We start from the raw sequence: 27,135 nt of genomic DNA, 5'->3' as shown, positions 1-27,135 counted from the left end.
AAGATCAAAATGGAGGTTGTGTTAAAAATGTGCACTGCAAAACTATAATTAAAAAAGAACTGTTTCACTTTTAAAGGTTTTTATAAAAGGGGTTGATGGAATAAACAAATTATAAACTATACAGATTTTTATTTAGATTTCATATATGTGCTTTTATTAGATATTTAATGTATTGAGTATACACAATTTGAAAAGGTTTTGTAAGAAAATTATTACATTCCTTTTAGATTACAGTGCATTTATTGACTTTTTATATTTCTTTATGTCGTATCATATTGTATTATTATACTTTTGGACGGGTTATTTTTTATATAATGGAAAATGAGAGTACCTTTAATAAGCCAATTATAGGAATCTAATGATCGTATTTAAATAGGCTGGATGGAGGCAAGGAAATTAGTTCTGATGAAGTCAATGATGCTATATGTGGACAAAAGTGCTTAATTTAACTTTAGTTACTGAATAAAAAATTCTGTGTTGTTCATACACTGCTTTCTGGGCATGCTTCTTTCCTTGTTATACCATATTTTTGTTACAAGAGTTCCAGACTTTAGCAGCATTGTATAAGTACAGACCATGCCCAGCAGATTTCATAGGTTTGTGGACACAGAGGAGTTTTTGGTCATTGGATTGTAATGATTAAGTTGGAACATAGTTGTATAGAATGTTATTTAGTGCTGGACAAGCAGATGAATGTCGGATAATTTTATAGGTGGCAAGATGATGTGTGTATGTTAATTGTTGAGGTAGTTATTACTAATTTAGGCTTTTTAGTGTTATACAATGGTTTGTTCTGAATAGGGTGTTTGCTGCAAATATCTTGAAAACTGATGTAATGTTCTTTTAAATGGTGGCATGCCAAGAAGACCTCCAGGATGCCTGTTGTACAATAATTAAAATGGGATGAACGTAGTTGAAGCTTGTGGTACCTCTGTTATTCCAGGAAGCAAGTAGCATGACAACTGGTTCCAGATCTTTCTAGCATGTACACACTATTTGTTTAGTTTGATATTAGTAAATTATACTAAAAGCTAATAGAAGATGTGAAATAACTATACTTTACAGATCTACATTATGTGGGTTTAGCAGTGAGAAGCAATTTAATGGTTGAATATTGTGAAGCAGTGGCCATGCCGTATCCCAGTATTCAAAGCCACCTGAAATCTGTTGATCAAATGCATGTGTGGTGCTAGAGAGATGTAAATACTTTGCCCTTTTGTAGTTATGGTAGAGGGAGAGAAAATGCTAATGGATTAATACTGAGTATTGGTCCCAGGATAAGCTGTGGGAGGCAATAAAGAAGAGGCATAATGTAAGAAAGGAGGTTACACTCAGTATTGATGTGAATCTTCTAGAAGCAGTGGATGAAAATCTAGACTCAGGGCAGAGATGGACTAGAGGTTAATTGAGATGTTGGACCAAGAAGAATTTAGCCAGGTGATGCCGGAATGTAACAGAAATGGTAGAATTCTGGGCATGGACCTCTCCATTTGGATGTTGTCAGAGGTGCCTCGGTGAAAGCACCGAGCACCTTTACCAATCACTGACCATATCACTTTGTGGTATAGAATGAGAGGTGCCTCGGTGAAAGCACCGAGCACCTTTACCAGTCACTGGCCATATCACCTTGAGGTAATAGAATGAGAGGTGCCTAGGTTAAACCAACTAGCACCTTTACCAGTCACTGACCATATCACCTTGTGGTATAGAATGAGAGGTGCCTAGGTGAAACCACCTAGCACCTTTACCAATCACTGACCATATCACCTTGTGGTATAGAATGAGAGGTGCCTAGGTGAAAGCACCATGCACCTTTACCAATCACTGACCATATCACCTTGAGGTAATAGAATGAGAGGTGCCTAGGTGAAACCAACTAGCACCTTTACCAGTCACTGACCATATCACCTTGTGGTATAGAATGAGAGGCACCTAGGTGAAACCACCTAGCACCTTTACCAATCACTGACCATATCACCTTGTGGTATAGAATGAGAGGTGCCTAGGTGAAAGCACCACGCACCTTTACCAATCACTGACCATATCACCTTGTGGTATAGAATGAGAGGTGCCTAGGTGAAAGCACCGAGCACCTTTACCAATCACTGACCATATCACCTTGTGGTATAGAATGAGAAGAAGGGAAAGAACAGGTGGATAAAGGTAATAATATAAGATTTCGTCTTATGAATTATGTTGAGCTGAGGGATAGTGGCAAAGATGAGCTAAGGGATTGGAGACAAACCAAGGGGATGAAGCAGCTATTTAAATATATCCCCAATTACGTACTCAGAGCTATGGACAAAGGTTTAAGAACGAGGTACAAAAGGGAAAATATGAGCAGTGCAACATGACTGGTCAGGAATACAAGGCTATTATTTATGGAAAAAGAGAGGTCATATATGAGATGGAATTCAACAATGTTGGGGTGGTAGAGGTACAGTATAAAGGTGAAATAGAAGAGTGACAAAGGCGGTAAAAGGGAAGTAAAGGTACAAGGTGAAAGGTAGTTGTGAGGTATCAAGAAGGGAGAAAATGTATTTTTAGCTGTAGTGCAAAAAGGTGAAATGTAGAGATGTGCCAAGCAAGGCTAAGCAAAGTTGGGAAGGAGATCATAGAAGACGGAACGCACAGACATTTTAAATTAATGTTTTTCCTCAGTGTGTCTGAAAAAAGGGATGCCAGGCTGATCAAGGACAGCAGTAAATAGACTCAAGGACAGAGCTGGCATATATGGAAAGGGATTTGCCTGTGTGATTAATGAGAAAGACCAAGCAGGCTGCTTCAAAGCATCCTCAGGAAACTGATTAGTATGCTTGCAGACCCCCTGAGGTCAGCAAGCCTGAGATAACATGTAATAACTCCACTATCTACATAGATCAGCTCCCTTGCATGTCAAGCTTGGGCTTCCTGCATTCTGTCACTATACCATAACGCTCTATCTGCTCAATCAAAGAAGCTTCATCCTCCGTACTATAATATCTCACCATTCTTCTCCTTAGCTTTCCCATATCTAGACTTTCTATGTCTGTAATCTTCTTCTGTTGCATGTTATATCATACCTCTCGACCTCTTAGAGCAAACAATCTGGACAAAGCCTGACAGAATGGGGAGACAAAGGCCCACAAACAGGGACAGATTTTAAATATTCCTCTTATAAACTTAGAAAGTTGCTAGAATAATAAGGTTTGTCTTAGCATGCATTTTTCTGGAGAATATGAAGTCTGAAACTCAAATGTATATCATTATTTAGTGGCTTCAATCCAGAGATCATCCCAGTGGTTTGCCAGGACATCATAGATTTTATGAGGACCAAAAATATGAGACAAAAATCTGGACATTCTGCGTAAGTCTGTACAGTTGTGAGGTATGTCCTGTCCTAACATTACATGCTCATGCCTCCTTGTACCAGGAGATTTCACAACTGTCCTCTTATCTCTCACCTTATAGATCTATGTTGCCTATCTTTTCTCCCATACCATCAGCCTCAAAACAGTTCATATAAAACATACATACTGTGTATTCTGCATTTGTCAGTAGTATACATGGTTTATTTCACTGACTTTTATGTTTCTAGCCTATTGTTAAGTATTTCTCCCTATGCTATCACCAGGATTCAGCCCATGATTTACCTACAATAATTACTGTCCTTGATGTGATATGTTGCTCTTCTATGTTTATGAGCTTAATGTAAAAAAATTATACTAATTTAATATTTAGAATTAATATTTATACTTTCTGTGTAATATATTTCTGTATGTTTTGTTTGGACCTTTTTCACAGGGCTTCTATAGAAATGGGCTATGCCCACCTGGACAATCCCAAGGACCAAAAACAAACAAACTAATTAAATAAAAACAACTCAGTACCCAACATTGCCTGAGGACTGGAGTACAGCAATACTGGTACCAATTTACAAGGAGGGCAGGACAAATCCATGAACCTAGAGTCTGCTTGTCTAAGAGCAAGTAATGTTATGGAAAAATTCTAAGGGAATGACGAACTGATTGCTTTCTTTGAGTTCAACAATTTCCAAAAGAACAGGCAACATGGTTTCATTGCCAGAAAAAGTGATCATGTGAACCAGATCAAGTTTTATGACTGTTTTCAAAAGAACTTGACAGTGGATTACCTGTGGGTATGGTTTTCCTGGAATTCAGTGAGCTATTTGGAGTTGCTTCAATGCACAGTAAGCCCTCAGAGCTGGAGAAGAACTGAAACTGAGAAAATGGATTACGCATAGTTGAAGGGAAAGCATAAAAGGGTTGCAGTGAGAGGGTTATTGTGAGGACTGAGGGAAGTGACCAGTGAACTACCACAGAGGGTGACCATAGAGCCAATGCTCCTGAAGGAACAGAGCATTTTGAACCACTGTGTGGACTTGTACAAGTCGAGGGTTTTGGATCCATGAAATGGGCCAGTAGAATAAAACTAGCAGAGAGTAATAAACCAAGAGATTTCAATAGTGTGTAGGATAGGTATTTAAATGGGGAAAGTAATGGCAAGTTTGGTAAAGGTCGAATGTTAAATTCACTTAAAGAGCAGAAAAGATAGGGCAATTGCCTTAAATAATTAAATAATTGTAAACCTCCTTTAGTCTTGAGCTTTTTATTGCTAGTGTGCCAGAGTTGTTCTAGCACATCCAAACTTTCAGCATTGAAAGCTGTAGCACATCCAAACATTCAGCATTGAAAGCTGTAGAACATCCAAACGTTCAGCATTGAAAGCTGTAGGACATCTAAACGTTCAGCATTGAAAGCTGAGGGACATCCAAACATTCAGCATTGAAAGCTGAGGGACATCTAAATGTTCAGCATTGAAAGCTGTAGCACATCCAAACGTTCAGCATTGAAAGCTGTAGCACATCTAAATGTTTAACACTGAAAGCTGTAGGACATCCAAGCTTTCAGCATTGAAAGCTGTAGGACATCCAAAGGTTCAGTATTGAAAGCTGTGGGACACCCAAACGTTCAGCACTGAAAGCTGAAGGATATCCAAATGTTCAGCACTGAAAGCTGTAGGACATCCAAACGTTCAGCATTGAAAGCTGAAGGACATCCAAATGTTCAGCACTGAAAACTGTAGGACATCCAAATGTTCAGCATTGAAAGCTGTAGACCATCCAAACATTCAGCAATGAATGCTGTTGGACACCCACATGTTCAGCACTGAAAGCTGTAGCACACCCAAACGTTCAGCATTGAAAGCTGAAGGATATCCAAATGTTCAGCATTGAAAGCTGTAGGACATCCAAATGTTCAGCATTGAAAGCTGTAGCGCATCCAAACGTTCAGCACTGAAAGCTGTAGGACATCCAAACGTTCAGCACTGAAAACTGTAGGACATCCAAATGTTCATCTTTGAAAGCTGAAGGGCATCCAAACATTCAGCATTGAAAGCTATAGGACATCCAAACATTCAGCACTGAAAGCTGTAGGACATCCAAATGTTCAGCATTGAAAGCTGCAGGACATACAAATGTTCAGCATTGAAAGCTGAAGGACATCCAGACTTTTAGCATTCAAAGCTTGTATTTGATATAAGTATTAAAGACTTTAATTGAGCACCACAAGTTAACATGAGGCTATACAAAAAGTTAAACAAGTAGGGAGGTCTAGAATCAATTCAGTAATACCTCAGCAAAGTAATAGCAATTTAATGAGACTCACTGACCTGTGCTCTATAAATTAATTGCATTTTAAGACTTTATGGGAGGAAATCAAAAAAACTGTTTTCCCGCTATCGATTAAACAATGAGCAGCCCTGAAATGTTCTTATTTTTGAGGCTTCCAGCAGAGCTGAATCATTGTCAAATGGGGCCTTAGGCAGGGTAATGGGCCAAGCCACACCTCTCTCTCCTGTGGTCATTCCAGTGTCTCATTCCTTGGTTTTCTCTCCCCAGTTACAATAAACATTGTTCAAATATGTCAGTGTGCATACTATTTGTATATACTTTTGCAATGATGACAGAGATTTGAATTTAATTTAAAACTTATTTCAAATTTTATAGCACAAATGCTGATGGCCATTTGCTAAACAAAACAGTCTCACATTGAAAACAGATGTAACATGAGAAACAGTAAACTTCTCTTCCCTGGAAACTCACATTCATTGAAAATGCATCTGCCAGTGGTGGATTAATTGTGTAGGCAGTTTTCAAACTATGGGCCCCCCAACACATACACATTTTAGGAACATGCATAAATGTATATGTTCTTTGATTCACCTTCCGGATGGTTTTAAATTATATTTCTTTTTTAATACAGGAATGTATTTTAGAGTGCATTTTAAATTTGTAGTTCTGAACATTTTTTTTCGGTAAGTAGTGAATCAAAATGTAGGGCAGTGCAGTTGTGTAGTGGTTAGCATTGTCGCTTCACAGCAAGAGGTTCTCCAGTTTGATTCTCTGCTGGGGTGCCTTCTATACGGAGTCTGCATGTCCTCCCTGCATTCACTTGGGTTTCCTCCTGGTGCTCCGGTTTCATCCCGCATTACAAAGACGTGCAGTAGGTGGATTGGAAACATTAAACTGGCCCTAGGTGTGACTGTGTGCATGTCAATGTGTATGGTGCACCCTCAGAGGAGGGTTGGGCCTTGGGCTAGCAAACTGAACCCATAAAACAGTAACTTCTACAGAAACAACGTGTGCTGAAAGGTACTCCTTGCCCAATATACCCCATGGTGTGTAAACAGAAAAGAGACAGAGAGAAAGAAAATTTATGGAGCAATGACAAAGACACTCATTTCAGAACATTTTAACCATAAAAGGCCACTCAGATTGCCACCATTAGAATATACTAACACCCATACTCAACAGTTATGGCCACTTTATTAAATGTGTGCACATTACATGATTGGCCTTCATCCCTCACTAGCAATTATAGCCATTTTGCTGACAGAGTACACCCTTTATTGTTATGAAGAAGTAAATTGCATGTACTTCATTCATAACTTTGGATGAACTACATGAAACTGTATAACGATCACTAGCATCTGACTGTAAGATCCAGTCATGTGTAGCACAGTTTAAACAGAAGAGTATTTATGAGACCATAAGAACTATTAACCACCTGATAACACACGCTAAGTCAATATGTACAACCTCTGCAGAAGTAAAATTAATTTGAATAACTCCACATTAAAGAGAACTATTTCTAATGCAGAGTGTGTTGCTGACAAATAAGTGTATTTCAGTGCTTCATCTACAAATGAAGTACCTGCTTCCCTTGGAAGAATAAACTGCCCGTGTTACATTACAATTTGGTGTGCTGATGATAGTGCCATAACATTTCCTGAACTAGATCAGCTATGCAGTAGGAAATGGAGACCATTAAAGAGCGTAGCCCAAATTCCCAAATGCTTCAAAGCACTCTCTGGTTAAGTGACTTGCTCAGTGCCACACAGCAGGTACATGAAGGTGGAAAGATTCATACCCTGCACACTTGCCATAAGAAGCAGCCATTAACAAGATGGAGCTCCTCTGCATTAACTGTCAGAGCTAACAGTTTTTACCTAAATGCAGAACTCCTTTACAATCTGATTTTGTAAAGAAGACTGTACCACAATAATATGCAATAATGACTATATAATGGATGCTGAAGATCAAATGGTTCTGATCATCACTCCAAATAATGCAGACTATATGACCTGACAACTGTCAGCCCCTTTGCAGTCACTAGAGGCTATAAAGAAAATACTACAAAAATACATTGTAACATTTTTCAAAAGCAAAAATGCAACGTGTTTAGACTATATTATTTAATCCAGATCTATTCATGAATTAATTTATTCTTTATCGCAATAAATAAAGCAAAAAAAAAAATAAGACAATATACATGCTGCAGCAGCTGTTGTTCAACAAAGCACAAGTCATATAAAATTCAAAAATATTACTGCTTAAAACATGTTTTTTTTTTTTTTTTTTGCTGGGGCTTACATGCCTGCAGAACACCTATATTTCATTTTGCCCTCCCTATTTCTTCTCTTTCATCAAGAATAGCTATCCGCTCTAACATCACTCAATACAGGTCTGACCTACTGCAATGGCTAACAATGCCGTATTGTTGCAGCATGCACCTCCAGATTTTACAGAGCTGGAATTTGCAGGATAATAAATCAGGCCTCCACTAGCAACACCAGTATCCCATTACTTGGCTGTCTCTCTCCAATTACCATAAACATTGTTCAAACCTGCCAGTGTACATATTGTTTTCTTCTTTACTTTTACAATTACCACAGAGATTTGGATTTTGTTTAAAATGTTTATTTCAAATTTTACATCAAAAACATCGACAGCTGTTTTATAAACAAAACACTTTCACACTGAAAACAGACAGCATGAGAAATAGTAAACATCTCTTCCCTTGAAACTCACATTTAGTTAAAATGCATCTGGCAACATATTAAACTACAAAAAGCATTCTGGGATTCATACTCAGATACCATATAGCGAATTTCTTTTTAGCAACTAGGCAAAGAATTCTGGAATTCAAGACAGGTGTGTAACGCATTTGCTAACAGTCTGGGATAGCGCACTAGACACGTGTCCCTTTTTAGGAGCAGCCAGGGAGCACTGTCTGGTGAAGTAACTTGGAAGAGTCACATACAAGAAAAATGAAGGCTGAGTGACTCAAACTATGTATTACACGAACAGTTCTCTAACAGCTCACAGCCTTACTCATTTGTACTAAGTGCTACACAAATTATTGTAGCCTAAGCACGGCGAATTTCACACCTGTGTGACTTCCAAAAATAAGCTAAATTAAAAATGTACTTCTAGTTAAAATATTAACATTAAATACTGACATCATGCTGCCCAGTTTACTTACAGATAAATAATAAACACATTGTCAACATTCAACAACACAAAGAAATCAAGAATCACATCTGAGGAACATGGCTGATATGATGGTGCTGTTTACTATAGTCAATTACCTTTGTTTACATCAAAATTACTCTGGTGTGGAGGATTAAAGCTCTTGTCTCCTGCAACAAACATACAGGGCTTGACCCTGAGTCACATCTAACTGTGGCATTTTACGCATACACACACACAGACACACACAGACACACACACGCACACACACACACGCACGCACGCACGCACGCACACACACACACACACACACACACACACACACACACACACACACACACACACACACACACACACACCAGCTACCATACCTGGACTTTGATTTTGCATTGCCATCTCTCCTGCAAAAGAAACACTCAATCCCTTTCGCAATAACTGCTTTCATTGTACCTGTTTAGTGGACATCTACAAAGCTCCTGCATCTTCTCATTGCACTCTCATATCTACAAAAATGTCTTCATCCTCCTTAAACAATTGTTGCACTAACACTCACATCATCAGCCCCCTTTTTGCCATTTTCTATATGGGGTAGGGGTGTTGTGTCACTGATTACCCTCTCTCCTTATTCAATGCCACTCTCCTACCTTCTTTGACAGTCATGCTTTACTGTCACAGATCTTCTCTTACACAATCCAGCCGCCTTTTTGCTGGACACTCTTGTTTCCTCTTACCTTCTTCCTGTCTGTCCCAAATCTTCTTCACCAGATTGTCTTCTGCTTTCCTGCACATGTGCCCAACTACCCTAATCTGCTCTCTTAGACCGTTCCCTCAATTAGAGCTATTTTGGCTTCTGCTTTTATGTTCTAAGTCCTTTGTCTGTCCCACAGTGTGCATTATACCACCCCTCTCAGTCACTTCATCTGCATCACCTCTAGCTTTCTCATCAGCTCTGCCTTTGCTGCCCAAGTTAATGTACCATACAGTAGTACTGGTCACACCACTGTTTTGTACACTGACTCACTCACATATCTGCAAAATTCAATCCTCTCTGCTTATGCCATCTCTCCAAATGCCTGGATGTCTCTCATTCACCCTGAGTCCAACAAAGAGGTGGAGCAGCAAGAATGCTTAAAGACCTCTGCAGCTCTTTTTAAATATTTTTGACTCTTTTTAATAATTTTATATGGCATGGCCAGCCCCATCCCCAGCCAGCACCTGACCCTAGGCAGCTGCCTAGGTCACCTTGTTGTGCTGGATCTGGCCCTGACTGCAAGTATAATGGGTGCTATTCACATATGACAAGACAGACAAGATTCAACACATTGCCACAGAACTTGCCACAATGGCAATACAGGTGCTAAAAACACAAGCTGTCATGGTGGGTGTCATGCAAGACTTGAATGTTAGTAGCTAGACTGGGAAAAGAGAATGAATACAGAAGTTCTGACTTTGGCCATTCTTTGCTTAGTGTAACCAAAAGAAGAAAGCTAATGTGCTATACACTGCATTACCTAGCTTTAATTTGTTAACATAAATCAACAACAGATAAAATACACAACTACATACCTATGTGTCATCGCTGACTCTTCTGTTATGCATCTGCATTGTGAAGATGTTACGTCATGGTGAGTTTCGTTTCAGAATATTGTATTGTGAAAGGAGGGGGGTACATTTTTCCCTCCTTTTCTCCATTATGGTGTAATCGTGGAGTTGGTATATAATTTCAAGGGGGGTGTGGGGACTTGTCCCACATGTCAGGTGAACAGGGGGCGGGGGTTGAACTGCCCCTGCAAAAAAAAAAAAAAATTTTTTTTCTATTTTTATAGGTTTTTGAACTCAACATTTTCAAAATTTAATCTTTGGTAAATAGTAAGCTGAAAAAGGAATTGTTGACAGCTTGTAGGTAAACGATAATACATTGATGTTGCGGTATTCAATCCAATGTATTGTTTCAAATTTCAATTTTATATCTATTATATCAGTATTGAAGGAAAAGGCAGGAAAATATAAAGTTATAAGCACTTTAAATTAACATTTTAGTTCATTTGGAACAATTTGTTGAAATAATTTATTTATAGTGCATAAATTATTTGTATTTTCTCATGCATTTTATAATGGTGATGAAAATTTTCTTAGACTTGTCAACTTAATTTTAATAGTGTAAACTGGTTGGTTTATTTTTAGCCAGTAGTAGTTGATTTTAACCTAAATTCTTTTTTTTCCTTGTAGTAATTTTTCTGATTAAGTCAACTTGGATTGATGAAAGCGCTTAACAATTTGTGTTAAATAAAACTGTGTGGAGTCCGGAAACCCTGGTGGTGCCTTTTTTGGTTTATTCGTTCTTCTTCTTTTTGCACCATTGCACCACTTTTTGGGTTATCTTTACTAAACCACAAATATACTACAGATGTGAAACATAGCCAAAATGATGATGACAGAAGGTTACCCATCTATTGGGGTATCAAGTAGAAATGTAAGGGAAGAAGCTATGGCTGTAACAGGTGCAATATGGGTAGTCATACACAGAACACCAACATATAAACTGTTCCAAAAATACAGTGGATATGCACAGAGGAATGAGCTGTTTCAGTAAGAGATAAAGGTTAGGCATTCATGCCAGTTCAGGTTACTTAGAGTTTATAGTTTCATTGGTGATCATTGTTCAGGTATAACAGAGTCTAACAGATGTTTGCAGTCTCACTGTGCCAGTTATGTATGTAAGTAGCAACATAACAAAATTGCTGTTGCAGGTGGCTTGAGTTAAATGACTTCACTGGGGCACCCATGAAAACTGTTTAGCTCAGTCTAACCAACCACATTAGGACAGAGAAATAAATTAATAATTTTTCACTGAAGCACTTACTTCTCTTTTTCTGTTTTCTGTTATTATATGTATGTCTTTCGGCTTTTCCCGGTTAGGGGTTGCCACAGCGAAGACTGGCAATGGATTTTTACGGTGCCGAGTTGCCAGCCCAACCTTCAAAGAAGTCACACCCATTCATGCACGCACCTACATGCATGTCTTTGGATGTCACTCAACTGCGGGGAGGACATGCACACTCCACACAGAAGGTACTCCAGCCGAGAATCAAACGGGAGAACCTCTTGCTGTGAGGCAACAATGCTAACCGCTGTACCACCGCAGCCTTCTGTTTTCTGTTATGCTGAATGTAATTACTGCTTCAGATCTGGAGATCTTATAGCAGACAGGGCAGGGTTAGGCTACATGAAGCATAATGTGCATTGACAGAAAGCATTCCAGGACAATAGTGTGCAACCTTTATGGAGCCATTTGGTGAAGGAGACATGAATATGTATTCATTTAAAATAAGAAGCAGAAACATTTAACAGATGTGCTTCAGGTCCTTAAAAGTAATAACTATTTCATAGTAATACTAACTCACAGCAAGACGTTGTCCCGTTCGATTCTCAGCTAGAGCGTCTTCTGTGTGGGGGCATGCGTGAATGGGCATGCCTTCGTTGAAGGCTGTGTGTCAGGACTGGTAACTCGGCATGTAAAAATCTACTGCCAATCATTAGCGGACCGGAGTTCTGCTGTGGTGACCCCTAACCGGGATAAGCCGAAAGACACAACAACTAACTTAATGTCATGTAGTCCAAAAAAAGAAACTAGCAGGAAGGAGGTTCAGGAGGGATATAATGAAACGTCTTTTACAGAAAGAGTGGTGGTATACCACAATAATTATACATTATCATAGAGTATGCAAAAAAGATTTAGAAAAGTAATATGCAACAAAAGGGAATAAGTTTACATTCAGATTAGTGCTGGAAGACTTTTTTGCATTGTGTAACCTGATTGCCTGATACATGTGTAATCTGTTTTGTCAGAGGCATAAATAGGGAAAGGTTAAGGGGGTGGCTGCCCTAAGTACTGCATGACTGGTATGTGCCAATGGTGTTGGAGTGTGGTATCGGCATTCAGAATGTAAAAAATGCATTTGCAATTATGGCTGAAGCACTAAAGTGCCTTTTTTAGGTTCTCAATAGTGAGATGACCTTGCTTTTCAACTTGGAGGGGGAGTCAGTCCTGGGAGCCACACTGTGCAGAAAATCTAGCCACCAATCAGATATGCGCCTTATAAACAATGAATATGTAATGTGACATATTTTGATTAAGGTAGGGTCATTTTCTGAGGCCAAAGTGCACAACTTCAGGATTTGACGTTATTCATAATTTCTCCAGCTCATTAGAAAATATTTGCAATATCTGTAAAAAACTAAATCAGAGATCTTTTTGCATGTCTGGGACAATCTTTGAGGTGCATCTCTTATATGCAGGTGATTAGGTCTGACCATAGCTCTCAAGCTCTTAGTACAAGAAATCTGGACAAAGCCAAAAATAATGGGGGGGGTCAAAGGCCCCAAAATAGGGGCAAAATTGAAATATGCCTTTTATATACTTAGAAAGCTGCTAGAATAGTGTGTTTTGCTTTAGCATACATTTTCTGAAGGATAATCAGACAAATCCCTTTCTACATTCCAAGTATTCTTTGCTGAATGCAGTCATATTTCAAATGTGCTTCTAATTTTTACTTTTATCTTTTGCTATCATAAATATTTACAGAAGATAAAAACCGTATATAGAAATAAAGTTACTAATTCCAATTTTCTCCAAAGGCAGTTCCAGTGGACCTCTAAAACAACCAAGCAAATCTCAGTATTATGCAGACATGGACACCTCTGATGATGAAATTAGTGCCCCTAAATTTCCAGTTTATCAAACTCATTTCATAAGACGCAGAAGCCGAAACTCCTCTCAAGAAAATCTGCACAACTCTGGAAGTCAGGTAAAGCTTCATCTTGCCTTGAGGGATGCTCAGAGACAAAGTACATAGTACAGCATTATTACAGTAAAATGCATATGCTATAAACACATTTTATCTGTGATTAAAGAAATACGTTATATAGTCATAAAATCTGTTTTAGAATGCATATCAGATGGCTTGCATTATAAATAAAGTATGTATGTCTGCCACTGGAAATCAAAACTAATTTAAAATATTAAAAAACTGAAATGCGCATAGAAATATTATTTTTCTTGTAAAACAATCTGATGGATACCTGTGATATTTTTTTTAAAGAAAGATAGGCCTCCGGCATTTGTCTAGTCTCATTGCATTGCTTATTTAAGCTGATTATAGACATGTTATTATTATTATGAATGCTGCAATAATATACTGTGACAAGAATGTAAGCCTTGGACAGAAATAACTGATGCATGAAATAATGTGGCTTATTTTTGTGCCTTTAAAGGTTGTCCTAGCAATAACTGTCAAAAAACATAGGGGATATCCTCCAGACTGATATGTGATAAGTAATAAAAGTGTGTACAGTTGCTTTCAATGTTCAGTTCAAATATGATTGATGACAGCTTTATTCTGTAGTTGTAAAACTGTTACTTCCTAATGCAGCAATTGCTGATGCAGGCACAACAAGCTTTTAGTAGCTGTTTTGGGGATCTGTTCTCTTTCATATGGCTGCAATTCCTGTTACAGATATCTAGCTACAGGCTGATACAGTCTTAATAGCAGCAGCATCCAGAGCACACAGAGGGAATGGATCATGAACAGAAGACTGAAAAGAGACAAGTGTATTACATGATTGAGCAGCCATGACATTATTTCCTGGCACTTTAGGAACATGTCTTTGAGGGCAGGAGGAACATGCCAGTAGTTCATTTTTCTGACCCTTTTTGCATGTTGCATAACTCAAAAATTCCAACTACAGTATAACCATGGATATATGCTGTGGGTGTTTTGTAAGTCCAGTACAAGACTGAAGGCACTGTTGTCACATTCTAGATGAGGCTGAGGTGACAATCAGTTGGGTGAGGAGAGAAAAATTAAAAAGAGAATAATTTTCTGAGTACTGCAGATGTGGACTATAGAATGATATCTTTCACCATTAAGTTATACCTATGACACTTATGAGTAGTAGTGGCAAAAAGTCATTAATATCTAATGTTTGTTGTATGATGCATATAAACATATATGTAATGGTTTGACTTTGTCATGAAAACATATTAAATGAACAGGGTGATTCCACATATGAAGGAATTTTCCACTGATAAAACTGAGGCAGCCAGGACAGCATAGGGGGAATCTGTATAACAAGTAGTGCAATGTACAATTGTACGATTCCCTCTGGATTAGTAAACTAATAAACATTTTCCATGGGGTGGGTCAATTACCTCTAGTGGGATATTTTCTTATTCTGTTTCATCATCAGGTGAGCCAAGTGTAGTACCAAAAAAGAAGACACAGACCTGCTGCGGAGGGGGGGGGGGGGCATGATTTTATGGTTCATATCCAGTGATTGTCTTCCGAAGCTCATGCATGGGTTGAGGATAAGTTTTTCATAGGTTTATAGGTGTATACTAGGCTAATAACCCTGAAGCCTTTACAAGCATAGCTCATAGGATTACCCTGGCATCGTGCCACCCAACCTTAGTTCCCAGTGCTTCTGTCGAGTAGAGCCACTGGAGTAATCCCCAGGGTGAGTTTTCTATTTCCCATCCACTTATCAAGATTTCTCTTGAAGAGGGCCAGTGAGGTGCTCTGTTTGACATGTATGGGGAGTCTATTCCATAGCATGGGCAGACTGTGGGTTATGAACCTGTCCCTCCAGAACGTTCTGTTGATTGTGGTAATGAGGTTGAGGTCTCTGGAGTGTGTGGTGCGGAGGGAATGGGATTTCTTTAGATGTAGCATTTCTAACAGAGCTGGGTCAGACATGGCTTTGTAAGTCAAGCAGAGATCACCTCTGAGTAGGCGATATGAGACAGAGAATAGTTGGAGTTTTTTTGAGTCTGTCCATATAGGACAAGTGTTTAAGGCCTGGGATCCTCTTTGTGAGGTACTTTTGCGGCCTCTCCAGTTGTTGCAGGTGTCTAGTGATGCACATGCCAAATGGGGCATTGTACTCGATGATTGGCCTAATGAGGGAAGAGTTGAGGGAGACAATAACCTCTTTCTTCCTGGATGCAAAACCCTTAGTAATGAGATGTGCCACATAGAAGTAATTTCTGACCACAGTGGCAATGTGGTGGTCAAAAGAAAGGTTGCTGTCAAACTGTGTTCCCAGATTTCTTATAATGCCTTCTGTGTTCAGTGGACTACCATCGATATGGTAATTCATGAGAACTGGGTTTTTCCCAAAGGGGATAATGACACATTGTTTGGCATTGAGCTTAAGGCCATAGTTCTGACACCAGTCGGTTCAGTGAGGCCTTTCTGTAGGATGTCAACATCACTTGGAGAGTTAATAATGGCTCCCAACTTGCAATCATCTGTGAACTTTGTCAGCCAGAGTCTCTTCATGTTGGCCTGGACTTCTGAGAAGTAGATACTAAATAGGAGTGACCCAGGACTGATCCCTGTGGGACTCCACTCGTGACTGGTTGACAGTCTGACTGAGTCAGCTAGTTTCACACTGTGGGTTCCATCTGTGAGCTAGTTTGCAACCCACCTAGTGATATAGGGGTTGATGCCTAGCTTAGTGAGTTTTTCTATGATTCCTGAGTGGGGAATGGTCTCAAAGGCCTTGGCCAGATCAAGGTAGGCTACATGAATCTCCTTGCCTACATCCACAGCTCTGGTGACTGACTCAAAGAAGTCAACTAAGTTGAACAGGCATGAGCTACCCTTTACAACACCAAACTGTGTGGGATCCAGAGTTTGGAGATTCCCTATATCCTTATTTATTATGTCCATGATGATGTGTTCCATTGCTTTGCATATCAGATAATGGGGCGATAGTTCCCAGGGTCTGCAGTCACTCCTCCTTTGTAGAGAGGGATGACTGTAGTAGTGTGCCATTTGATAGGGACAAAGCCTGAGGTGAGGCTGTGATTGAACAGAGCACACAGGTGAGGTTCCAGTTCACTCTGTAGTTCATGGAGAACACAGCCAGGGATATTGTCAGGTTCCATAGAAGCTGTATTCTTGGCCTTGGATAGTGCTGTTTTAACCTTTGCAGTAGTAATACTGGGTGCCTGGCAATCTACTGGTATTATGATTGGTCCTTGGGGGGGAGCAAGGGGGGTAAAGTTGACACTGAATCTATCGGCCAGTATATTGGCAATATCTGTTGGTTCAGTGTAGGAGGTACCATTGTGCAGTAGCTCAGAGCAAATCTGGGTATTGCTGTGGGAATTTTTTATATAACTATAGAAGGCCTTGTGGTTGTCTTTACTATCTGCTGCAATTCTGTTTTCATAGCTAGCTTTAGAGGATTTGATGAGGGATCTCAACATTTTGTTGTGGCTGATAAGGGAGTTTTTTCCAGTCTTGGGACTTCACCTTATTCTGCATCAGTTTCCTCCTTCTGTTGTAGTGTTTGTTTATGGCAGGGGACCACCAAATTGGCTTCCTTTTTTTGGGGGAGAGCATCTTGGTTCTATTGCGTATGACGAGATCCATGCATTTGTGTATGTGTTCGTACAGTGCATTGGTGTATGATTCAGTGGTCATGCAACTATTGTCCATTTGTATGGGTGCCGTGAAGTTAGCCATCTCTGATTTTAGGAGCCCAAAGTTAACTTTGGAGAAATTTTTCATGGTGGTTACCTTTGTGGTGGGGGGATGTGGATTTCAAAGGTGATTAGTTTGTGGTTGGATCTAACCAGGGAGGAGCTGTCTATTGGTGTAGAACAATGGTCACCCATGTTAGTAATGACCAGGTCAAGGATGTTGCTACCTCTAGTAGGAGTAAGAACGAGCTGGTCCAGGGCATTAGAATTAATGAATTCCAGGAAACGTCGGGCAAGTGTATTGGTAAAGGAGTAGTTTCCCAGTTAATGGAGGGGTAGTTGAAATCGCCCAGTATGAGAGTGTTAGGTTGGAAGAAGAAACCAAAAAAAGGTGCATGCAAGGCTAGTGCTCGGCTAAGAAGCAGCAACCAACGACAAAAAAGCCAGCACAGCGTGGAATCCACAAAAAATTATTTATTTGAAATTCGGTGATAGGAGGAGAAATCCCCACCATCAAAAAATCCAAACTGGTTTCGGCTAAACACAGCCTTCTTCAGTGGATCAAGCAATTATAAATTACAACCAAACAACTCAGTATAAATAATCTAATTTAAATAAGGCGTGCAACAATCATTGGCCCTTCAAAATTGGTCATTAAGACCAGGTGGAAATAAAGCTCCAAGTTTAATCATCCATTTTCTTTCTTTGACATTTAGCAATTCATGCCAACCTGCCTTATCCCTACATCGACCTTTAATACAATCAATAACAATAAATGAAAATGAAGCTGTATGGTGTTTAAGAACATGTCTGTAAAGAGCATTGTTTTGACGTCTATTTTTTATATCACTAAGATGTTCCCCAATTCTCAGACATAATGTCCTAGAGGTTTGTCCAACATAGCATGAATAACAAGTACATATGGCAAGATAGATAACCCACTCACTACTACAACTGGCCCAGAACTTGATATCATACAGCTTCATTTTCATTTATTGTTATTGATTGTATTAATGGATGATTAAACTTGGAGCTTTATTTCCACCTGGTCTTAATGACCAATTTTGAAGGACCAATGATTGTTGCATGCCTTATTTAAATTAGATTATTTATACTGAGTTGTTTGGTTGTAATTTATAATTGCTTGATCCACTGAAGAAGGCTGTGTTTAGCCGAAACCGGTTTGGATTTTTTGATAGTGGGGATTTCTCCTCCTATCACCGAATTTCAAATAAATAATTTTTTGTGGATTCCACGCTGTGCTGGCTTTTTTGTCGTTGAGTGTTAGGTTGGACCCTAATATTCTCCAGGGTCCTTAGGAACGTGACGTGTGAGTCTTGGGACATAGTTGTGGACCTATCACAGGCTATGACCTGAATCTCTGTCTTACCCAATGTACCTGAAGTATCTCTGATGCATTATGTTGGGCTACCAGTCTGGAGGTGTGCGCATCCTTTATGAATATGGAAACACCACCGCCTTTGGAGCTTCAGTACAAGCTCTGGGACTGAAAGGTGTGGAATGAGTTATAGCCTGGTAGTGCAGGGGTGCTTTCTGCTGCCTTGAGCCAGGTCTCTGTTAAAGCACAAATGTCAATGTTCTCCATTTTAAGGAGTGCTTTGAGCAAGTGCATTTTGAGATTTAGACTTCTAGCATTGAACAGCATGACCCTCAGATTGCATTTGTTTGTTTCATCAAACATTACACACATTATTGATAATTGCTCCATAACCACACTCCTATTTCTTTCATTTAGATATGGACAAATAGCTGTTGACTTGGCCAGAGTGCAGGTTCTACTGCAACAACACCCCACCCCAAGATGATAGAGAGGTGGCATGCAGTCTGTCAGTTCTAGCATATCCAACCCACCACCCGGAACCAGAATAGTTAGTTGAATTCAGGTCAATGATCATTTTAGGCAAGAATTCTCCCAAACCCTCACCATTTTAATGTACAATACAAAATTTGTCGGCAGCTCTGCTTTTGTGTGTGTGTGTGTGTGTGTGTGTGTGTGTGTGTGTGTGTGTGTGTGTGCGTGTGTGTGCATGCGCATGCACGTGCGTTTGCATACAGCACATATTTAAACTGTCTCTGATTTTGTTTCTGAACTTTCTCTGTTTCTATTACAGTTTGTAACTTTAATACAAAACAGAGGTGATTATACTCAATGAGTAATGACAAATACAGCTATTAAGTTTGCTTTTCTTCAGGAAATACAAATAATTCAAATCCTTTTAGTCTATCAATATTGCCACTGTCAGTGATTTGTCAGGTAGCCCACAGATAGTCCACTCATCGCTTTGTCACTGTCAGTTACTCATAAAGTAGTACACAGGTAGCCCATCCACCTTTTTGTAACTGTCAATGACTTATCAGGTAGCACAAAGTTAGCACAATCACCTGTTTGCACTGTCTGAGACTTGTCAGGTAACAGACTGGTAGCACACTCAACTCTCTGCAGTGACTCATCGGGTAGTACACAGGCAGCATGCCCACCTCTTTGTCCCTGTGATCTTCTCATCATGTAGTATTCAGATAACACAGTCACCTCTTCACTGTTTGTGACTTAGTTGGTATACAGGTAGTACACCCATCTGTTTGTCACTGTCAGTGATTCATCAGTTAGTACACAGGTAGAACACTCAACTCTTCACTGTCTGTAACTTATCAGGTGATATACAGGTAGTGCACTCACCTCTTTGCAGTGATTCATCAGGTAGTACACAGGTAGCACACTCACCTCCCTGTCACTGTTAATGACCCATAAGGTAGGACATAGGAAGCACACGCACCCCTTTGTCACTGTCAGTGACCATCACGTAGTATGCAGGTAGCATACTCAGATCCCTGTCACTGTCAGGTACTCATAAGGTAGTACACAAGTAGGTCGCTCACCTCCCTGTCACTGCCAGTGACCCATCAGGTGGTACACATGTAGCACATCCACCTCTTTGTCCCTGTCAGTAACTCATCAGGTAGTACACAGTTAGTATACTCTCCTCCCTGTCACTGTCAGCGCCTCATCAGGGAGTACAAGAGTAGGTCACTCACTTCCCTCTTACTGTCAGTGACCCAGTTGGTAGTACACAGGTAACACACTCACCTCCCTGTCACTGTCAGTGACTCATCAGGTACTATATGGGTAGAACACATACCTCCTGTCACTGTCAGTGACCAATCAGGTAGTACACATGTAGCACTTTCACCTCTTTGTCCCTGTCAGTAATGCATCAGGTAGTACACAGGTGGCGTACTCACCTCCTTGTCACTGTCAGTAACACATAAGGTATTACACATGTAACACACTCACCACCCTGTCACTGACTCATCGGGTACTATACAGGTAGAACTCTTACCTACCTAGTGACCCATAAGGTAGTACATAGGTAGCACATGCACCTCTTTGTCACTGTCAGTGACCCATCAGGTAGTACACAGGTAGCACACTCACCTCCCTGTCACTGTCAGTGACCCATAAGGTAGTACACAGGTAGCACACGCACCTCCCTACACACTCACCTCTTTGTCCCTGTCAGTAACTCATCTGGTAGTACACAGGTAGCACACTCACCTCTTCACTGTCTGTAACCCATCAGGTGGTATACAGGTAGTGCACTCATCTCTTTGCAGTGACTCATCAAGTAGTACACAGGTAGCACACACTCACCTCCCTGTCACTGTCAGTGACCCATAAGGTAGTACACAGGTAGCGCACTCACCTGCCTGTCAATGTCAGTGACTAATCAGGTAGTACACAACTAGCACACTCATCTCCCTGTCACTGTCAGTGACTCAAAAGGTAGTACACAGGTAGCACATTCACATCCCTGTTTATGTCAGTGACTCATAAGGTAGAATACAGGTAACACACTCCCCTCCCTGTCACTGTCAGTGACCCATAAGGTAGTACATAGGTAGCAGACTCACCTCCCTGTCACTCAGTGACTCATCAGGTAGTACACAGTAGCACACTCACCTCTTTCTCACTATGACCTTCTCATCATGTAGTATTCAGATCACATTCTCACATCTTCACTGTCTGTGACTTATCAGTTGATATACAGGTAGCACACCCACCTCTTTGATACTGTCAATGATTCATCAGGTAGTACACAGGTAGCACATCCACCTCTTTGTCCCGGTCAGTAACTCATCTGGTAGTGCACAGGTAGCACACTCACCTCTTTCTCTCTGTCATAACTCATCTGGTAGTACAAAGGTAGCTCACTCACCTCCCTTCCACTGTCAGCGATGCATAAGGTAGTACACAGGTAGCACACACATCTTTGTTACTGTCAGTGGTCCATAAGGTATTACACAGGTAGCACACTCACCTCCCTGTCACTGTCAGTAACTCATATGGTAGTACACAGGTAGCACACTCACCTCTTCACTGTCTGTAACCTATCAGGTGGTATACAGGTAGTGCACTCACCTCTTTGCAGTGATTCATCAGGTAGTACATAGGTAGCACCCTCACCTCCCTGTCGCTGTCAGTAACTCATCTGGTAGTACACAGGTAGCACACTCACCTCTTTGCCCCTGTCAGTAACTCATCTGGTAGTACACAGGTAGCACACTCACCTCTTTGTCCCTGTCAGTAGCTCATGTGGTAGTACACAGGTAGCACACTCACCTCCCTGTCACTGTCAGTGACCCATAAGGTAGTACATAGGTAGCACACACACCCCTTTGTCACTGTCTGTGACCCATCACGTAGTACACAGGCAGCATACTCAGCTCCATGTCACTGTCAGGTACCCATAAGGTAGTACACAGGTAGCTCACTCACCTCCCTGTCACTGCCAGTGACCCATCAGGTAGTACACATGTAGCACATCCACCTCTTTGTCCCTGTCAGTAACTTATCAGGTAGTGCACAGGTAGTATACTCACCTCCCTGTCACTGCCTCATCAGGGAGTACAAGGGTAGGTCATTCACTTCCCTGTTACTGTCAGTGACCCAGTTGGTAGTACACAGGTAACACACTCACCTCCCTATCACTGTCAGTGACTCATCAGGTACTATATGGGTAGAGCACTCACCTCCATGTCACTGTCAGTGACCCATCAGGTAGTACATATGTAGCACATTCACCTCTTTGTCCCTGGCAGTAATACAACAGGTAGTACACAGGTAGCGTACTCACCTCCCTGTCACTGTCAGTAACACATAATGTAGTACACACGTAACACACTCACCACGCTACTGTCAGTGACTCATCGGGTACTATACAGGTAGAACTCTCACCTCCCTAGTGACCCATAAGGCAGTACATAGGTAGCACATGCATCTCTTTGTCACTGTCAGCGACCCATCAGGTAGTACACAGGTAGCACAATCACCTCCCTGTCACTGACCCACAAGGTAGTACACAGGTAGCACACACACCTCCCTACACACTCATCTCTTTTTCCCTGTCAGTAACTCATCTGGTAGTTCACAGGTAGCACACTCGCATCTTCACTGTCTGTAACCTATCAGGTGGTATACAGGTAGTGCACTCACCTCTTTGCAGTGACTCATAAGGTAGTACACAGGTAGCACACACACCCCTTTGTCACTGTCAGTGACCCATAAGGTAGTACACAGGTAGCACACTCACCTGCCTGTCAATGTCAGTGACTAATCAAGTAGTACACAACTAGCACACTCACCTTCCTGTCACTGTCAGTGACTCAAAAGATAGTATACAGGTAGCACATTCACATCCCTGTTTATGTCAGTGACCCATAAGGTAAAATACAGGTAACACACTCACCTCCCCGTCACTATCATTGACCCATAAAGTAGCACATAGGTAGCAGACTCACCTCCCTGTCACTCAGTGACTCATCAGGTAGTACACAGTAGCACACTCACCTCTTTATCACTGTGAGCTTCTCATCATGTAGTATTCAGATAACACAGTCACCTCTTCACTGTCTGTGACTTATCAGTTGATATACAGGTAGCACACCCACCTCTTTGTCACTGTCAGTGACTCATCAGGTAGTACATAAGTAGCACCTCCACCTCTTTGTCCCGGTCAGTAACTCATCTGGTAGTACACAGGTAGCACATTCACCTCTTTGTCCCTGTCAGTAACTCATCTGGTAGTGCACAGGTAGCACACTCACCTCCCTTCCACTGTCAGTGATGCATAAGGTGGTACACAGGTAGCACACTCACCTCTTTGTTGCTGTCAGTCATCCATAAGGTATTACACAGGTAGCACACTCACCTCTCTGTCACTGTCAGTAACTCATATGGTGGTAAACACGTAGCACACTCACCTCTTCTCTGTCTGTAACCTATGAGGTGGTATATAGGTAGTGCACTCACCTCTTTGCAGTGATTCATCAGGTAGTACATAGGTAGCACCCTCACCTCCCTGTCACTGTCAGTAACTCATCTGGTAGTACACAGGTAGCACACTCACCTCTTTGCCGTTGTCAGTAGCTCATCTGGTAGTACACCAGTAGCACACTCACCTCTTTGTCCCTGTCAGTAGCTCGTGAGGTAGTACACAGTTAGCACATCCACCTCCCTGTCACTGATCCATAAGGTAGTACACAGGTTGCAAACTCACCTCCCTGTCACTGTCAGGGACCCATAAGATAGTACACAGGTAGCTCACTCACCTCCCTGTCACTGCCAGTGACCCATCAGGTAGTACACAGGTAGCACATCCACCTCTTTGTCCCTGTCAATAACTCATCAGGTAGTACACAGGTAGCACACTCACCTCCCTGTCACTGTCAGTGACTCATCAGGTAGTACATAGGTAGCTCACTCACCTCCCTGTCACTGTCAGTGACCCATAAGATAGTACACAGGTAGCACACTCACCTCTCTGTCACTGTCAGTGGCTCATCAGGTACTATACAGGTAGCACACTCACCTCCCTGTCACTGTCAGTGACCCATAAGGTAGTACATAGGTAGCACATGCACCTCTTTGTCATTGTCAGTGACCCATCAGGTAGTATACAGGTAGCACACTCACCTCCCTGTCACTGTCAGTGACCCACAAGGTAGTGTACATGTAGCAAATGCACCTCCCTGTCACTGTCAGTGACTCATAAGGTAGTATACAGGTTAACACACCTCCCTGTCACTGTCAGTGACCCATAGGGTAGTACACAGGTAGAACACTCACCTCCTTGTCACTGTCAGTGACCCAGAAGGTAGTACACAGGTAGCACACTCACCTCTCTGTCACTGTCAGTGACTCATAAGGTAGTGCACAGGTAGCACACTCACCTCTTTGTCACTGTTAGTGCCTCATCAGGTAGTACACAGGTAGCACACTAAACTCCCTGTCACTGTCAGCGACACATCAGCTAGTACACAGGTAACACACTCACCTCCATGTCACTGTCCCACAATGTATTACACTGGTAGCACACTCACCTCCCTGTCACTGTCTGATTCAGAAGGTAGTACACAGGTAGCACACTCACCTCCCTGTCACTGTCAGTGACTCATCAGGTAGTACACAGGTAGCTCACTCACCTCCCTGTCACTGCCAGTGACCCATCAGGTAGTACACAGGTAGCACATCCACCTCTTTGTCCCTGTCAATAACTCATCAGGTAGTACACAGGTAGAACACTCTCCTCCCTGTCACTGTCAGTGACTCATCAGGTAGTACACAGGTAGCACACTCACCTCCCTGTCACTGTCAGTGACCCATAAGGTAGTACATATGTAGCTCACTCACCTCCTTGTCACTGTCAGTGACCCATAAGATAGTACACAGGTAGGATACTCACCTTTCTGTCACTGGCTCAACAGGTACTATAGAGGTAGCACACTCACCTCCCTGTCACTGTCAGTGACTCATTAGGTAGTACATAGGTAGCACACACACCTCTTTGTCACTGTCAATAACTCATCAGGTAGTACACAGCTAGCACACTAAACTCCCTGTCACTGTCAGTGACCCAGACGGTAGTACACAGGTAACACACTCAGCTCCCTATCACTGTCAGTGACTCATCAGGTACTATACAGATAGAACACTCACCTCCCTGTCACTGTCAGTGACCCATAAGGTAATACATAGGTAGCACATGCACCTCTTTGTCACGGTCAGCAACCCATCAGGTTGTACACACATAGCACACTCAACTCCCTGTCACTGTCAGTGACCCATAAGGTAGTACACAGGTAACACACTCACCTCTTTGTCCCTGTCAGTAACTCATCTGGTAGTACACAGGTAGCACACTCACATCTTCACAGTCTGTAACTTATCAGGTGGTATACAGGTAGTGTGCTCACCTCTTTGCAGTGACTCACAGGTAGTACACAGGTAGCACACACACCTCTTTGTCACTGTCAATGACCTATAAGGTAGCAGACAGGTAGTACACTCATGTCCCTGTCACTGTCAGTGACTCATAAGGTAGTACACAGGTAGCACACTCACCTCCCTGTCACTGTCAGTGACCCATCAGGTAGTACACAGGTAGCACACACACCTCTTTGTCACTGTCAGTGACCCATCAGGTAGTACACAGCTAGCACACTCAACTCCATGTGACTGTCAGTGACCCATAAGGTAGTACACAGGTAGGATACTCACCTTTCTGTCACTGGCTCAACAGGTACTATAGAGGTAGCACACTCACCTCCCTGTCACTGTCAGTGACTCATCAGGTAGTACATAGGTAGCACACACACCTCTTTGTCACTGTCAGTGACCCATCAGGTAGTACACAGCTAGCACACTCAACTCCCTGTCACTGTAAGTGACCCATAAGGTAGTACACAGGTAACACACTCACCTCCCTATCACTGTCAGCAACTCATCAGGTACTATACAGGTAGAACACTTACCTCCCTGTCACTGTCAGTGACCCATAAGGTAGTAAATAGGTAGCACATGCACCTCTTTGTCACGGTCAGCGACCCATCAGGTAGTATACAGGTAGCACACTCACTTCCCAGTCACTGTCAGTGACCCACAAGATAGTACACAGGTAGCACATGCACCTCCCTGTCACAGTCAGTGACTCATAAGGTAGTATACAGGTTACACACTCACCTCTTTGTCCCTGTCAGTAACTCATCTGGTAGTACACAGGTAGCACACTCACATCTTCACAGTCTGTAACTTATCAGGTGGTATACAGGTAGTGCACTCACCTCTTTGCAGTGACTCATCAGGTAGTACACAGGTAGCACATGCACATCCCTGTCAGTGTCAGTGACTCATAAGGTAGTATACAGATAACACACTCACCTCCCTGTCACTGTCAGTGACCCATAAGGTAGTACATAGGTAGCAGACTCACCTCCCTGTCACTCAGTGACTCATCAGGTAGTATACAGTAGCACACTCACCTCTTTATCAATGTAAGCTTCTCATCATGTAGTATTCAGATAACACAATCACCTATTCACTGTCTGTGACTTAGTTGATATACAGGTAGCACACCCACCTCTTTGTCACTGTCAGTGACTCATCAGGTAGTACATAAGTAGCACACACCTCCCTACACACTCACCTCTTTGTCCCTGTCAGTAACTCATCTGGTAGTACACAGGTAGCACACTCACATCTTCACAGTCTGTAACTTATCATGTGGTATACAGGTAGTGCACTCACCTCTTTGCAGTGACTCATCAGGTAGTACACAGGTAGCACACGTACCTCTTTGTCACTGTCAATGACCGATAAGGTAGTAGTCAGGTAGTACACTCACTTCCCAGTCACTGTCAGTGACTCATCAGGTAGTACACAGGTAGCACACTCACCTCCCTGTCACTGTCAGTGACTCATCAGGTAGTACACAGGTAGCACACTCACCTCTTTGTCAACCTTTGGTTTTTAGTG

General features: G+C 41.7%; 1 protein-coding gene across 2 annotated transcripts in view; it reads left to right on the top strand.

Annotated features, from left to right (window-relative positions):
- Positions 1–27,135, top strand: part of MLPH (melanophilin) — an 872,816-nt gene that overhangs the window by 507,785 nt on the left and 337,896 nt on the right. For both annotated transcript variants that reach the window (XM_044060732.1, XM_044060731.1), the window contains exon 9: positions 13,454–13,623. In XM_044060732.1, coding sequence (XP_043916667.1) covers positions 13,454–13,623 — 170 coding nt within the window. The remainder of the gene's footprint in view (positions 1–13,453; positions 13,624–27,135) is intronic.

The sequence above is a fragment of the Protopterus annectens genome, chromosome 2.part0, assembly GCF_019279795.1.
Source record: "Protopterus annectens isolate FY-2018-M chromosome 2.part0, PAN1.0, whole genome shotgun sequence".
NCBI classification, from domain to species: Eukaryota; Metazoa; Chordata; order Ceratodontiformes; family Protopteridae; genus Protopterus; species Protopterus annectens.
Note: the sequence above shows the minus strand (reverse complement) of the source record. Positions and strands in the feature narration are given on the sequence as shown.